At 44.5% G+C, this 16,093-nt stretch overlaps 1 protein-coding gene across 1 annotated transcript in view; it reads right to left on the bottom strand.

Annotated features, from left to right (window-relative positions):
- MEGF11 (multiple EGF like domains 11) overlaps positions 1–16,093 on the bottom strand; it is a gene marked incomplete at its 3' end in the record, with an annotated part of 413,211 nt that overhangs the window by 50,753 nt on the left and 346,365 nt on the right. Inside the window, 2 exon segments of the mRNA XM_081337571.1 lie at positions 1,980–2,114; positions 6,703–6,849. Coding sequence (XP_081193697.1) covers positions 1,980–2,114; positions 6,703–6,849 — 282 coding nt within the window.

Below are 16,093 nucleotides of genomic sequence, written 5' to 3'. Positions count from 1 at the left end.
GAAGAGAGGGAGTCAAGCTATTCTCCAAAGCACCTGAAGGTAGGACAACAAGCAAAGGATGGAAACTAATCAAGGAGAGAAGCAACCTAGAACTAAGGAGAAACTTCCTGACAGTGAGGACAATCAATCAGTGAAACGGCTTGCCTTCAGAAGTTGTGTGTGCTCGAACACTGGAGGCTTTTAAGAAAAGGCTGGACAGCCATTTGTCTGAAATGGTATAGGTCTCCTGCTTGAGCAGGGGGCTGGACTAGAAGACCTCCAAAGTCCCTTGCAACTCAGTTATTCTGTCTAGAACTCACAGTTTCTTTCCAATTGCCTTCAACATTACACCAAACTGGCTCTCTTCATTTGTGATATAGCATCACAAATGTGTCATTAGTTGCCCCCTACAACTATCCACAGTAGCCTAAGAATGCATGGAATCTGCTTTGGGGGCCATTTATCTCACCCTGATGGTGAAGTCTGGCCTACTGGTATTAAAGACGCCGCTGGCGATGATGCCCAAACTTCCTGTGTGCAGTTGTAAGGTTTTTTCTTGTGGCTTGTAGCACAAATCAGACACTCTTTTATTGATGGACCCTAATAAGCCCATTTCAGATGCTTTTTTTAAAAAAGGTTTCAGTGAAGCAATCTAGGAACTCACAGTTGCTTGTTTCCTCTACTAACAACACAACTGTTGTTAACTGTGTTGCTTTTCAGAAGCTTTTCAGATGTGCTTTGACTGCTGGGTCGGTCTTCAGTAGCCTGGTGAATTTAATTTATTGGCACATTTCATTTGCATGTGAATGTCTACATTAAAGAACCTCCTTATGTATGTCTGTAAACATGCTGCCTATGTACAGAGAAGTCACTTCTGCCTAACAACTCAAGCAATCTACCTTCTTTAGTGCACAGAACATAAAATGACCAGGTTGGAAGGCACCTTGGAGATCTTCTAGTCTGGAGACCCTATAATATTCCAGACAAATCTCTTCTTGAAAACCTTCAGTACTAAATGACTACTCCACTACTTCTGGATGGAAGTTGTTCCATTGGTTGATTGTTCTCACTGTCTGGAAATTTCTCCTTAGTTCCAGGTTGTTTCTCTCCTTGATTAGTTTCCACCCGTTGCTTCTTGTCCTGCCTTTCAGCTGCTTTGGAGAATAGGGTGACCCCCTATTCTCTGTGGCAGCCCCTCAAATATTGGAAGACAGTTATAATGCACCCCCTAGTCCTTCTCTTTATTAGACTGGACATATCCAGTTTCTGCAAACATTCCTCAAAAAATTTAGCCTCCACTCCCCTAATCATCTTTGTTGCTCTTCTCTGCACTCTTTCTAGAGTTTCAACATCATTTTTGTATTGTGGTGAATTAGAAACTCAAAATTGCAATGTATGGCTGTGAAAGTTGGACCATAAAAAAGGCTGAGCGCCAAAGAATTGAGGCCTTTGAACTACGGTGCTGGAGAAGACTCCTGCGAGTCCCTTGGACTGCAAGGTGATCAAACCGGTCAGTCCTAGAGGAGATCAACTCTGACTGCTCTTTAGAAGGCCAGATCCTGAAGTTGAAACTCAAATCCTTTGGCCACCTAATGAGAAGGAAGGACTCACTGGAGAAGAGCCTCATGCTGGGAAAGGTGGAGGGCAAGAGAAGAAGGGGATGACAGAGAATGAGGTGGCTGGATGGAGTCCCTGAAGTAGTAGGCGTGAGCCTAAAGGGACTCCAGAAGATGGTAGAGGACAGGAAGGCCTGGAGGAACGTTGTCCATGGGGTCGCGATGGGTCGGACACGACTTCGCAACTAACAACAACAACAACAGAAACTCAAAGATGATATTAGATATTTTTTAAAAAAAGAAAGGTTGTAATATGGGGCAAAATTCACTGAACAAATGTCTCGCTTAGCAAAAAACAAAACAAAACAATTGGACTCAATTGTGGTGGTAAGTCGTGGATTATCTGTACGTACAGACTTACGGAATCGGCAAATAGCACCTTACCTTGGTTGCAGAGGGGGCCAAAAAACCCTGGTAGGCAATCACATTGGCCCGTGACGTGGTGGCAGGGAAGTGTGCTGTGAAGACACGGAGGACAAACCTGGTTGCAGTGAAGTCCGTAGAAACCAGGGGGACAAACTGAAAGCAGAGAAAGGAATAAATAAAACTGGAGACCAAGCTTAAAAACACGATATGTAATCTCCATCAATTACAATACACTGCGGAGGATTTTTACAATTGATGGGCTATTAGAAAGATTATATAGGAAGTCCTTATTTAGCGACTGCCTCATTTAGTGCGCGTTCAGTTACAACGGGTGATGAAAAGTAACTTCATGAGCTATCCTTGCACCGACAACCTTTGCAGGTTTGCAGAGCAAAGGGAAGCTGAAATCAGATGAGAAATACACTCGGAGTTTTATTTAAGCAACCACTTCACTTAACCATTAAGTTGCCAGTTCCAATTGCGGTCGCTCAAGGAGGGTTGTGTGTAAAAAATACAGAAATAATCTTTGTTCTTAGAGCTACTTTGGGAGTTTGATTAATCGTAGGGAACTGAAGAGGGTCTTAACTATGCCCCGACCCTTTGCACACGTATGTGACATTGATGGACATATAAAGCAGGCAGGGCTTCAATTGCGGGGTGACAATCACAATCCTGACGTTTTGGACTCCCCCGCGGATGCTCCTGAACTGAAGCTAAACTAGGAAATTGAGAGGAAAAAGTGTAATAATCACAATTCTTGCAACATGAATATCCAAAATGGTAGTTAACATTGATAGAATATTGGCCTTTTCATTCTCTGATGGACATTCAATAAAGTGCTCTATGACACCTAAATAACAGAATATTATGAACCTAAGCATTCGGTACAAGCATCATTGCACTGAAATAACATTATATAAAAAGGATCGAGCCAGTTCTATTTTAACACTTTATGCATAAATTATACTCTCTTCAAATGTCACTCATTTAATTATGATTCTCTATATTCTCTTCTGATTTATTAGCCTTGTTATATTTTTAGGTGTACTTTAGCACAGACTTCTCCTGGCGACGTTTTACCAGCATAGATACTCCTCAAGTTACAACAGTAATTGAGCCTGGGATTGCCGTCGCTAAACAATGTGGCGGTAAAGCACAATGTTGCATGACTGCAGTGCTTGGAGACAACAATCTGGCCACACCTAGAATACTGCAACCAGTTTTGGTTACCACACTATAAAAAGTGTGTTGAGACTCTAGAAAAAGTGCAGAAAAGATCAACAAAGTTACAGGAACTGGGCATGGCTAGTATAGTGAAGAGAAGGACCAGGGGTGACATGATAGCAGTGTTCCAATATTTGAGGGGGGTCTCACAGAGAGGAGGTAGTCAACCTATTTTCCAAAGCACCTGAAGGCCAGACAAGGAATAATGGATGGAAACTGATCAAGGAGAGATTCAACCTAGAAACAAGGAGAATTTTTATGACAGAGAACAATCAACCAATGGAACAGATTGACTTCAGAAGTGGTGGGGGCTTAATCAATTGAAGCTTTCCAGAAAAGACTGGACTGCCATCTGTCAGAAATGGTGTAGGGTCTCCTGCTTGGGTGGGGGGGAGTTTAGACTAGATGACCTACAAGGTCTCCTCCAACTCTGTTATTCTAGTCATCTCAGAACAGAATAGAATGAAATTATGAAAGAATGGAATGGAATAGAATAACATAGCATAATAGGTTAGGTTAGGTTAGGTTAGGTTAGGTTAGGATAGGATAGGATAGGATAGGATAGGATAGGATAGGATAGGATAGGACAGGACAGGACAGGACAGGACAGGACAAGACAGCAGAACAGATAAGATGAATAGAGTAGAGTAGAGTAGAGTAGAGTAGAGTAGAATAGAATAGAATATATGGAATGGAATGGAATGGAATGGAATGGAATGGAATGGAATAGAATAGAATAGAATAGAATAGAAAATATGGGATGGAATGAAATAGAATAGAATATATGGAATGGAATGGAATAGAATATATGGAATAGAATAGAATAGAATAGAATAGAATAGAATAGAATAGAATAGAATAGAATAGAATAGAATAGAAAATATGGGATGGAATGGAATGGAATGGAATGGAATAGAATAGAATAGAATAGAATAGAATAGAATAGAATAGAATAGAATAGAATAGAATAGAATAGAATAGAATAGAATAGAAAATATGGGATGGAATGAAATGGAATGGAATGGAATAGAATAGAATAGAATAGAATAGAATAGAATAGAATAGAATAGAATAGAATAGAATAGAATAGAATAGAATAGAATAGAATAGAATAGAATAGAATAGAATAGAATAGAAAATATGGGATGGAATGGAATGGAATGGAATAGAATATATGGAATAGAATAGAATAGAATAGAATAGAATAGAATAGAATAGAATAGAATAGAATGGAATGGAATGGAATGGAATGGAATGGAATGGAATGGAACGGAACGGAACAGAATGGAATGAGTTATCTTTAAGCTGGAACACCATTGTCTGGCCAAATTAAGCACTAATTTTCCCCTCTCTCTCGAGTTCCTGGAGTTACATTTGGAACCCTCGGGAATTCATTGTGGTAAAAATGATTCCCCCTCCACTTGCTTCCCTGACATATAGAAACACTGCCAGCCGCAGGAAGCAGGGACCTGTAATGGAAGCCCTGCAAGGTCATTAACGGAGCCGGGGGACCGAGGTCAAGACAGTAGCAGCTTTAAATAGGAGAAGAACAGCAGCCAATTATTTCAGAACGGAGAGCAGCTGCCTTGTGGCAAGAACAGCTTGAGGAGCAGAAGAGGACTTCTGCTCAACAGCGAGAGTTATTTGTAATGATGAAGATCCTGGTGTGGGAAAGAGACCTCCGGGACGTGATTATTAAACTCCGAGTAGGTCTTCCAGCCACTTTGGGCCATTTCCACTAGTAGGGAGGTCTGTTATCAAATTATTCATAAGGATTAGAAGGTTCTTTTCACAGATTCTGCCTGTAGTGGGGGGATTGGTAAGGAAATAATGATTAAGCCAATTATTTTTAGTCATACTGACCCTTTACAACTTATACACTGCTCCATTTCTGCAGACTGTGAGCAGCTTACCTTATAAATATCAGAAGATGAAACATTAAAGTCAATTACAGATAGTCCTCAGCTTATGATCATTTGAAACACCCAGTGGGTGACCTGCTTTTGCTTTGGGGTTCCCAGGCATGTGTCCCCCTCTTTCTTTTCCCTCCAGTGCTGTCTTGTGCAAAAAAACAGGGATGAGAAATAGCAAGAGCACTTAGACTTATATACCGCTTCACAGTGCTTTACAGCTCTCTTTAAGCAGTTTACAGAGTCAGCATGTTGCCCCCAACCATCTGGGTCCTCATTTTACTGACCTCGGAAGGATGGAAAGCTGAGTCAACCTTGAGCTGGTCAAGATCGAACTGTTGGCAGTGGGCAGAGTCAGCTTGCAATACTGCATTCTAACCATTGCATTCTAACCATGATTCTAACCATGATGGCAAGAATAGAATAGAATAGAATAGAATAGAATAGAATAGAATAGAATAGAATAGAATAGAATAGAATAGAATAGAATAGAATAGAATAGAATAGAATAGAATAGATAATGGAATGGAATAGCAATAGAATAACAATAGCACTTAGACTTATATACTGCTTCATAGTGCTTTACAGCCATCTCTAAGCAGTATACAATATCAGCATCTTGCCCCCAAACAATAATATGGGTCCTCATTTTACCAGCCTCGGAAGGATGGAAGTCTGGATCAACCGTGAGCCGGTCAGGATCGAACTGAAGAATTGCAGAAGGGAAAGGTAACCTAACAGATTAGATCAGAAGTAAACCACCAATTTTGCCCTTACAGCAAAGTTCGCCAAAATGGTTAGCATCAACCCCCATGAGTTGATATCAGTATCCATTATTTTTGTTGCACCTGGCATGAATTTAAAATTTTAATCCAATTAACCAGTGGAACAACCTGCCTCCAGAAGCAGCGTATGCTCCGACACTGGAAGTTTTGAAGAAGAGACTGGACAGCCATTTGTCCGAAATGGTATAGGGTTTCCTGCCTGAGCAGGGGGTTGGACTAGATGACCTCCATGGTCCCTTTCAACTTTATTATTATTATTATTATTATTATTATTATTATTATTATTATTATTATTATTATTATTATTATTATTATTATTATTATTTATTTTCAGTATCACTCAATATAATCCACGCAAACTGTTTGGGATCCTCCATAATTGTTAGAAGTGGGAAGGGCTCTTGGGAGCAAAACATTTTCAGAAACACTGCTGTAGCGCAGAAGTCTCTAAACTTGGCAACTTTAAGTCTTGTGGACTTCCCAGAATTCCCTAGCCTAGCCAGCCATGGGAGGGGAATTCCCCAACTCCACATGGGAGCTGAAGCCCACAAGTAGAGCATGGCCAAAGCAGTCAAGATACTAGTCACAACAGTCACAATAAACACCCACAGGGATTTGGACCCTACATTGGCTGAAAATGAAAATAAAATGCAACAAAAACTGTCCAAAACATTAGCTGTCCTTTCAGTGCTCTAGTTTTCCTTCCATCACATGCAAAAGCACAATTCGTCAGCAAGTTCGGGAGGGATTCAGGAATGGCAACCTGGATCAAAAGGAGGAATTGTTGGGTTGCATTGATAGGGCAAAGCATGAGATTCTTACTTCTCTGGCACATGGGTCCTCGATAGCCCGGGGCACACTCGCAGATTCCATCTTCCGGAGAGCAGGAACCGCCATTTTCACAGTTGCAGGCAATGGAGCAGTTGGGTCCCCAACGGCCTGGTGAGCACACGCTGTCACAATGGATGCCTGGGGACAAGCGAAGATGCGGATCAGTTGTGCAGAAAGAAGGACTCATGTATTGGTGGAAAGGAAGTTTGCACTCTTCTTAGGCTTAGGGCACTCTTGGGTTACAAATGCAGAGGGCTGTGTCTTCAGCATAGGACATGTGCCGGAAAGCCCGATGGGTTTGAAGGAAATCCTCGCAAGTTCATTTAAGGCAGGAAGTGGGGTCTGAGGTGAAGTTATTCTCTTCCTTAATCTTTAGCCTTCCCCCCTCCTTTTTTAAAAAAGGAATAAGTTGTAAGCCTTTTTTTGTTACCGTTGTTGTTTACTGCAATCTTTCTCAACCTAGCAACTTTAAGATGAATGGCGTTAAGCTCCCAGAATTCCCCAGCTAGCCCGCTGGCTGGGGAATTATGGGTGTTGACGTCCACAGATATTTGAGAGACAATATTTGAGAAGTTGCCACAAAGGTGATGGGGGGGGGGAATCAACTTATTCTCCAAAGTACCTGAAGGCAGGACAAGAAGCAGCAGATGGAAATTAATCAAGGAGAGAGGCAATCTACAGTAGAACTGTAGGAGAAACTTTGTGACAGTGAGGACAATTAACCAGTGGAACGGCTTGCCTCCAGAAACTGAGGATGCTCCATCGCTGGAGGTTTTTAAGAAGAGATCGGACAACCATCTGTCTGAAATGGCACAGGGTCTCCTGCTTGAGCAGGGGGGGTTGGATTAGAAGACCTCCACAGTCCCTTCCAGCTCTATTCTATGTTTTAAGATGCTTGCTGGGGAATTCTGGGAGTTGAAGTCTAGACATTTGTGATGGAATGTAGTAAGGGGGTGAGGGCACATTACAGAGGAGTAAGAGGCAACTCAGCCCAGGTACCGTGTGTGAGAGAAAGAGGGTGAGGACAGCCCCTCCCTAAGAGTGCTCAGAGTGTACGGCAAGATTCTGTCAATAGATGTGGAACAATAAAGAATTCAGCTTGGTAGGTTCACCATGTGTCATTCTTGATTTTGCCAGACTAAAGCACTCTTAGCCTCTGCATCTACCATATGCTCTGAGAACTATTAGGGAGGGGTCTTCTTCACCCTCCTTCTCTCACACAGGATATCTGGGTGGAGTTGCCTCTTACTCCTCCGTAATGCGCCCCCTCCTGTCTGGGGATCTACCTCCTCACTGTGTTCCATCCCATCATGCTGGCTGGGGAATTCTGGAAGCTGAAGGCCACAAAGAATGAATGAATGAACCTTTATTGTCAAAGTACAACCATGTATACATTGAGATTGGCTGAGCCTCCCTTCGTGCCCCCCCCAACTCACAGTGACAACAAACCCACCATCTTGTTACACCATGTGAGCTAATTGCACAACATATCGGCCTCGCAAGTCAATCATACATAACATTATAAAATTATTTCCCCTTCAAGAGCCTAACAGCCCATGGATAAAAGCTGTTCTTCAGCCTGTTGGTACGGCTGGCTATACTCCTGTATCTCCTACCCGATGGTAGAAGAGTAAAGAGATACCGGCCAGGGTGTGAGTCATCCCTGACTGCAAAATTGATCTCCTGTGCTTCGCTGTGTATCACATACACAACGCAAGTGAAAGAGAGAGAGGTTTCAATCATGTGTTCGCAGACACCATCCTCATGGCTTTGAGAACCCCAATAGCCAAGAAGGACGGCTAAGCAGACCAGCAGTTCTACACTGTGATATTGCGATGAAAGGATGGACAAGAAGAAAAACCAATGTTCGCTCTTGTTATTCTTGGGGTAAGAAAACAAGAGAACCCATTTTATATTTCAATCTCCCGAGGAACTTCATATCCTTGCAGGCCATGATGACGATGTTAACCTCTAAATGACATAAACCGCATCATTCAGTCATTCCATGATGAGGTCACACTGTGTGTGATGCAGTTTCCTCCTTCAGCCTGTAGATGCTCCTGAAACTCCACCGGTTGAATTCTACAACAGTGAACTCAGGAGGGAGAAAATTGCTCTTTGCGATCATTATTAGATCTATTCTACACTTTCAGGTCTGGAGAGGTCTCACCTGAGTTATAATTTGTCTATCTCCATTCTTCTACAAATGTCACAGTTCTCTTTGATCATGTCTTGAATTCTCCATCCAAATTCCATTTCAATTAGCAGTAAGGTACTTGTCCATTATGGTTAAAGATGTAATTATATATTTATGTAGGTTTTGGGGGTTTTTAATCTCACAACAGAACAGGGCAGACATATGTTAGGGATGTACCAACCTCTTTGTAACCTTCATCTCACTCAGCCATTCCCAAACACGCCACACTGCAAAGCTTTGAAGGCCAAATATGACGGCCAGTGCCTTTTACAGAATAGCCTTGATCTGAGGGGCCCTTGGTGCTCTCTGAGCTTGGTTGTTTTCTTGAAGACATTTCATTACCCAACTAGGTAACATCATCAGTGCTAGAAGGACATGCACAACACTGATGTTGTTACCTAGTTGGGTAATGAAACGTCTGCAAGAAAACAACCAAGCTCCAAGAGCACCAGGCACCCCACAGTTCAACCCTGAGCTACAAGTATTCTCCTTTGATCTCATGAGCTTTTGATAAGGTCACAAATGTTTTCAGCCTATTCCCTTATTTTGCAGCTTATTGATGTTTTTTGTGTGGTAAGTTCTAAACTCCCATGAGCTTGAAGTTCATCTTAGTCACCCCAGAAGACAAGCTCAGGATCAAAAAAGATCTTGACAAACTTGAACAATGGGCCCTGTCCAACAAAATGAGTTTCAGTGAGGGAGAAAAGCAAAGTTTTACATTTAGGCAGGAAAAATCAAAGGCACAAGTACAGACTGGGCAAGACCTAGCTTAAAAAGAGTAACTGCAAGAGGCACCTTGGAGTCCTAGTAGATGATCACTTGACTATGGGCCAGCAGTGTGCTATAGCAGCCAAAAAAAGCTAATACAGTCCTGGGTTGTATAAACAGAAGCATAGAATCAAGATCACATGAGGTATTAGTACCACTTTATAAAACCTGAGTAAGACCACACCTGGAATACTGCAGCCAATTTTGGTCACCATGTCACAAAAAAGATGTTAAGAGTTTGGGAAAAATTCAGAGAAGAGCAACTAAGATGATCAAAGACCTGGAGACTAAAACATACTAAGAATGGCTGCGGGACTTGGGTCTGGCCAGTCTAAAGAAAAGAAGAAATAGGGGAGACATGATAGCAGTATTCAAGTATTTGAGGGGCTGCCACAAAAAACAGGGGGGTCAACTTATTTTCCAAAGCACCAGAAGGCAAGGCAAGTAACAATGGATGGAAACTAATCAAGGAGAGAAGCAACCTGGAATTAAGGAGAAACTTCCTAACAGTGAGGACAATCAACCAGTGGAACTACTTGCCCCCAGACGTTGTGGGTGCTCCATCACTGGAGACTTTTAAGAAGAGACTAGACAGTCACTTGTCTGAGATGGCATAGGTTCTCCTGCTTGAGCAGGGGGATGGACTAGAAGACCTCCAAGGCCCCTTCCAGCTCTATTCTGTTCTGTGCTGTTCTATTCAATCCTATCCTTACAGTCATTCCACATAATCACTTTTGAACAGGAGTGCAAATATTTTGCCTGCCCTCAACTTCACCTTTTATCTCCCTGACTTGTTTTGAGATAAGCTGATCATGATCCAGATCTCTTACTTGGAGAACTGGGGCTGAGCTGACTTGTTTCCTTGCCAATCTTTTTTTCTTTTTCTTCTGCATCACCTCTTCCAGACTAGGATAGACGCAGAATCTGCCTTCTTAAAATATGTGTGTCGCACTCAGAGAGTCTTAATTGCTAAATAAATAAAAAAAGCTGTTGGCCAAAGCCAATGAATTGTGGGACCAGTAGAAATGGTATAGGTTCTCCTGTTTGAGCTGGGGGATGGACTAGAAGACCTCCAAGGTCCCTTCCAACTCTGCTATTCTGTAAATAGTGAAAAACGGGAAACAATGGGAACGTCTCATTGAGTCACTGCATGTGATTCTCCCTACTGATAAGTCCTTGGTGCTCTCTGAGTTTGGTTGTTTTCTTGCAGACGTTTCATTGCCCAGTTTGGGTATACGACACAACTGAGATGAGAAAGCACCAGGGACCACCCAGATCAACTCTGAGCTACAAATATTTCCCTTTATTTATTACCCCACACTGATGGCATCTCTACATCACTAAAACCCTGCATATTTCACTTGAAACATCCCAACGCTTCTTCAAACATATGGAGGGTCTGGGCTGTGGCATCTGGAGTGTAGAATGTCTTGCTGATAGCATTTCTCTGAGAGAAAATATATTGCTTTTCCAGTATTGCCTGGTTGGAAGTTCTCAGCCCAGTTTCATCATGAATATAAAAGCTGTAGAACCTGGTTTTACAAGCATACAAGTCACCAGACAAGCCATTTTGAATTCACAACCCTTCTCCAATGACATTATGATATGCATGACATTACACACACACACACACACACACACACACACACGTATACAGGGGTGTTCATGCACTGAACCATAAGATAGACCCACTGGCTGAATTGGCAGACGATATGATATATCTTGCCAAGCTTAGCCCAGCTTGTTTTACAAATCCAAGCTCACTGTTGAAATTTTAGCAGGCTCTCCTACCGTTTCTATGATGTTACCGTATATACTTGAGTATAAGCCGAATTTTTCAGCCCACTTTTTGGGCTGAAAAATTCCACTTCGGCTTATACTCCAGTCAACAAAAAAAACTTACCGAGGACTTGTGCGCGGCCGAGGCTTTGGTGCTTCCGGGATCGCCCGCACCTCTCCCAAGCCACCGCCGTCCGAGACCTGCCGAAGTTTGGGGAGGTTTGGGGAGGTGCGCGCGCACCTCCCCAAACTCCGCGCCTTGCCTGCCTGCTTCTTTCCGCAGCGGAAAGAAGCAGGCAGGCAGGGCGCGGAGGAACGGAGACTTGCCGACGTTTGGGGAGGTTTGGGCGCCTCCCCAAACCTCGGCAGGTCTCCGTTCCTCCGCGCAGACCTGCCGACGTTTGGGGAGGTTTGGGCGCCTCCCCAAACCTCCCCAAACGTCGGCAGGTCTCCGTTCCTCCTGCCGACCTTTGGGGAGGTTTGGGCGCCTCCCCAAACCTCGGCAGGTCTCCGTTCCTCCTGCCGACCTTTGGGGAGGTTTGGGCGCCTCCCCAAACCTCGGCAGGTCTCCGTTCCTCCTGCCGACCTTTGGGGAGGTTTGGGCGCCTCCCCAAACCTCCCCAGGTCTCCGTTCCTCCTGCCGACCTTTGGGGAGGTTTGGGCGCCTCCCCAAACCTCGGCAGGTCTCCGTTCCTCCTGCCGACCTTTGGGGAGGTTTGGGCGCCTCCCCAAACCTCGGCAGGTCTCCGTTCCTGTTTGGGGAGGTTTGGGCGCCTCCCCAAACCTCCCCAAACCTCGGCAGGTCTCCGTTCCTCCGCGCAGACCTGCCGACCTTTGGGGAGGTTTGGGCGCCTCCCCAAACGTCCCCAAACCTCGGCAGGTCTCCGTTCCTGTTTGGGGAGGTTTGGGCGCCTCCCCAAACGTCCCCAAACCTCGGCAGGTCTCCGTTCCTCCGCGCAGACCTGCCGACCTTTGGGGAGGTTTGGGCGCCTCCCCAAACGTCCCCAAACCTCGGCAGGTCTCCGTTCCTGTTTGGGGAGGTTTGGGCGCCTCCCCAAACCTCCCCAAACCTCGGCAGGTCTCCGTTCCTCCGCGCAGACCTGCCGACCTTTGGGGAGGTTTGGGCGCCTCCCCAAACGTCCCCAAACCTCGGCAGGTCTCCGTTCCTGTTTGGGGAGGTTTGGGCGCCTCCCCAAACGTCCCCAAACCTCGGCAGGTCTCCGTTCCTCCGCGCAGACCTGCCGACCTTTGGGGAGGTTTGGGCGCCTCCCCAAACCTCCCCAAACCTCGGCAGGTCTCCGTTCTTCCTGCCGACCTTTGGGGAGGTTTGGGCGCCTCCCCAAACCTCCCCAAACGTCGGCAGGTCTGCGCGGAGGAACGGAGACCTGCCGAGGTTTGGGGAGGTTTGGGGAGGCGCCCAAACCTCCCCAAACAGGAACGGAGACCTGCCGAGGTTTGGGGAGGTTTGGGGAGGCGCCCAAACCTCCCCAAAGGTCGGCAGGTCTGCGCGGAGGAACGGAGACCTGCCGAGGTTTGGGGAGGTTTGGGGAGGCGCCCAAACCTCCCCAAACAGGAACGGAGACCTGCCGAGGTTTGGGGACGTTTGGGGAGGCGCCCAAACCTCCCCAAAGGTCGGCAGGTCTGCGCGGAGGAACGGAGACCTGCCGAGGTTTGGGGAGGCGCCCAAACCTCCCCAAAGGTCGGCAGGAGGAACGGAGACTTGCCGAGGTTTGGGGAGGTTTGGGGAGGCGCCCAAACCTCCCCAAAGGTCGGCAGGAGGAACGGAGACCTGCCGAGGTTTGGGGAGGTTTGGGGAGGCGCCCAAACCTCCCCAAAGGTCGGCAGGAGGAACGGAGACCTGCCGACGTTTGGGGAGGCGCCCAAACCTCCCCAAAGGTCGGCAGGAGGAACGGAGACCTGCCGACGAGCCGCGGCCACACAGGGTATTCCTGTGTATTCAGGCTTGCAGAACGGCGGATCGGCTTATACTCGAGTCAATAACTTTTTCCAGTTTTGGGGGGTGAAATTGGGGGTCTCGGCTTATACTCGAGTCGGCTTATACTCAAGTATATACGGTAATTCTTTTATTTTTAATTTTCTATTGTAAATATTTTACACTGGTACTCAGAGACCTACAGTACCTATGGGTGGGCAGCTTACAAACAGATAAATACATTTCCTTAATTAATTACGCCAGACCTAGGATCCACTTTACTTAGCAGGAAGTTTGCCTTCCTCGAGATGATTCAGTCTCTGTGTTCAGAAATAGATAGATAGATAGATGACAGACAGACAGACATTCTGCAAACATGCAAAATCAGGTTCCAAAGGGCTACAACTGGGCATTTTTATGCCACTCAAATCTACCCAACTGCTCTGACGGCTGCTATTTATTTAATTAGTGACATTTAAATAAAGCCCTCTACCCTTTTTATCATAATCTTATAAATTGAAATATTCTCGGAGGATCTCTGCAAATTCACCGTAGCCTGACAAGCAATTATTTGTGGATGTAGAAAACCTTTTGATTATTTGACTTAAACACGGGGGATTTCCACGGAGAACAATGGGACAGAGAAACGGAATTCTGGCTAGTGCAGCTTCAGCAGTGTTCCTGCAGAGAAACTGCTTATTTATTTACGTGCAGTTTTTTTTTAAAAAAAAACCAACAATGGTAAGCCTCATATATAATACAAAAACAGATCAATAAAAGAGAAGCAAATGAAAAGACCACATACAACATAACTAAATTATGGCAAACAAAATCCTACTAGGGCTCATCCAGCGTCCTGTTGCAAGAGAAAATAGCCCACTTTTCAATTTCTTCAGAACATTACGGAGGAAGGATCTCTGGGGTGATAGCAGTCCTCGACTTACAACAGTTCATTTAGTGACTGTTCAAAGTTACGACAGCACTGGAAAAAAGTCACTTGCGACAATTTTTCACACTTACAACCATTGCAGCATCCCCCTGGTCATGTGATCAAAAATTCAGACGTTTGGCAACTGACTCGTATTTATGAAGGTTGCAGTGCCCTGAGGTCATGTGATCCCCTTTTGCGACCTTTTGACAAGCGAAATCAGTGGGGAAGCCAGATTCATTTAACAACCATGTGACTAACTTAACAACTGCAGTGATTCACTTAACAACTGTGGCAAGAAAAATAATAAAGTGGGACAAAAGTCACTTAACATCTGTTTGCCTTAGCAACAGAAATTTTGGCCTCAATTGTGGTCGTAAGTCGAGGACTACCTGCACAGGGAGTAGCCAGCAGCTTGATTGCATCTGAAAGGCAACCACCAACCATTGAAGTTTGCGGACTGATTGCGTCGCACAGTGATAGCATGGGTTGCCCATTAGTGCCTGTGCCACTGCATTCTGGACTGGCTGTATCTTCTGTGGAAAGGCTTAAATTCTTAGAAGAGTGGCAGAATGTTAGTAAGATAGAAACATGGAAGGAATGTGTGCTAATTGGGGCACCCTTGAAGTGCTCAGTTCTCAGTAGGCTTTACCAAAATCTCTGACAATGTAATTGGGGTTCCTCCAGTGTGGATAGATAGATAGATAGATAGATAGATAGATAGATAGATAGATAGATAGATAGATAGATAGATAGATAGATAGATAGATAGATAGATAGATAGATAGATAGATAGAGATGGATGGATGGATAGATGATAGACAGACAGACAGACAGATACAGATAGTCCTCAAGTTAGCCCAAAATTTATGTCACTAAGTGAAAGATTTGTTAAGTGAGTTTTGTCTCATTTTATGGCCCTTCTTGCCACAGTTGTTAACTGAATCACTGCAATTGTTAAGTTAGTAACACAATATCAAGAATGAAACTTTGGCAGCTACATGCCTTTCCATTTCAACTTGCCTTTAGAGTAAGGGGGGGGGGAGTGTGACCTTCAAGTGGGTTAGATGGAGAAATGAAACTTCTATGATCTGGTAAGATCGTGAGAGCCTGAAACCTTTTCAAGGACACCATAACAGGTGTGGTTTGAAAGCAAACGGTTCCCTTAACAAAGTGAACCTGTTTATATGGACTACATAAGATGTTGGGGGGGGGGTTGGCTGGGGAAATTATTGTTTAAGTCTATGAATTGGTGTTGGAACCTCAGAGTGAGTTTTGCTTCAACATTACCATGCAGTGTATTCAATAAACAGAAAGATTTTCAGAGACGGAAAGAATATGGAGTTTTATTTGGATTCTTGAGCTGGATGTTGACAAACAGTTGTTAAGTGAATCTGGCTTCCCCATTGACTTTGCTTGTCAGAAGGTCACAAAAGGGGATCATGTGATCCTGGAACGCTGCAACCATCATAAATATGAACCAGTTGCCAAGCATCTGAATTTTGATCGCCGGACCATGGGGATGCTGTAATGGTCGTAAGTGTGAAAAATGATCATAAATCAGTTTTTCCAGTGTTGTTGTAACTTTGATCAGTCACTTTGAATGTACACCAATCGGCATACATCAAAATGAAATTTTGTTGCATACAGCTCTCAAAGGGTCACCCCCTCCTTGTTCGTGGCCAGCTCAAGTTTCAGATCATCCATTTTAGTCTCTAGGGAGCGAACGATGGCAAACAGGACAGATGGAAATGGGGCTCCATGTGGATTAGCCCTC

This window comes from Vipera berus (genome assembly GCF_964194415.1).
Source record: "Vipera berus genome assembly, chromosome: 12".
In the NCBI taxonomy this organism is placed as follows: Eukaryota; Metazoa; Chordata; class Lepidosauria; order Squamata; family Viperidae; genus Vipera; species Vipera berus.
This window is presented reverse-complemented; position numbering and strand designations above follow the sequence as displayed.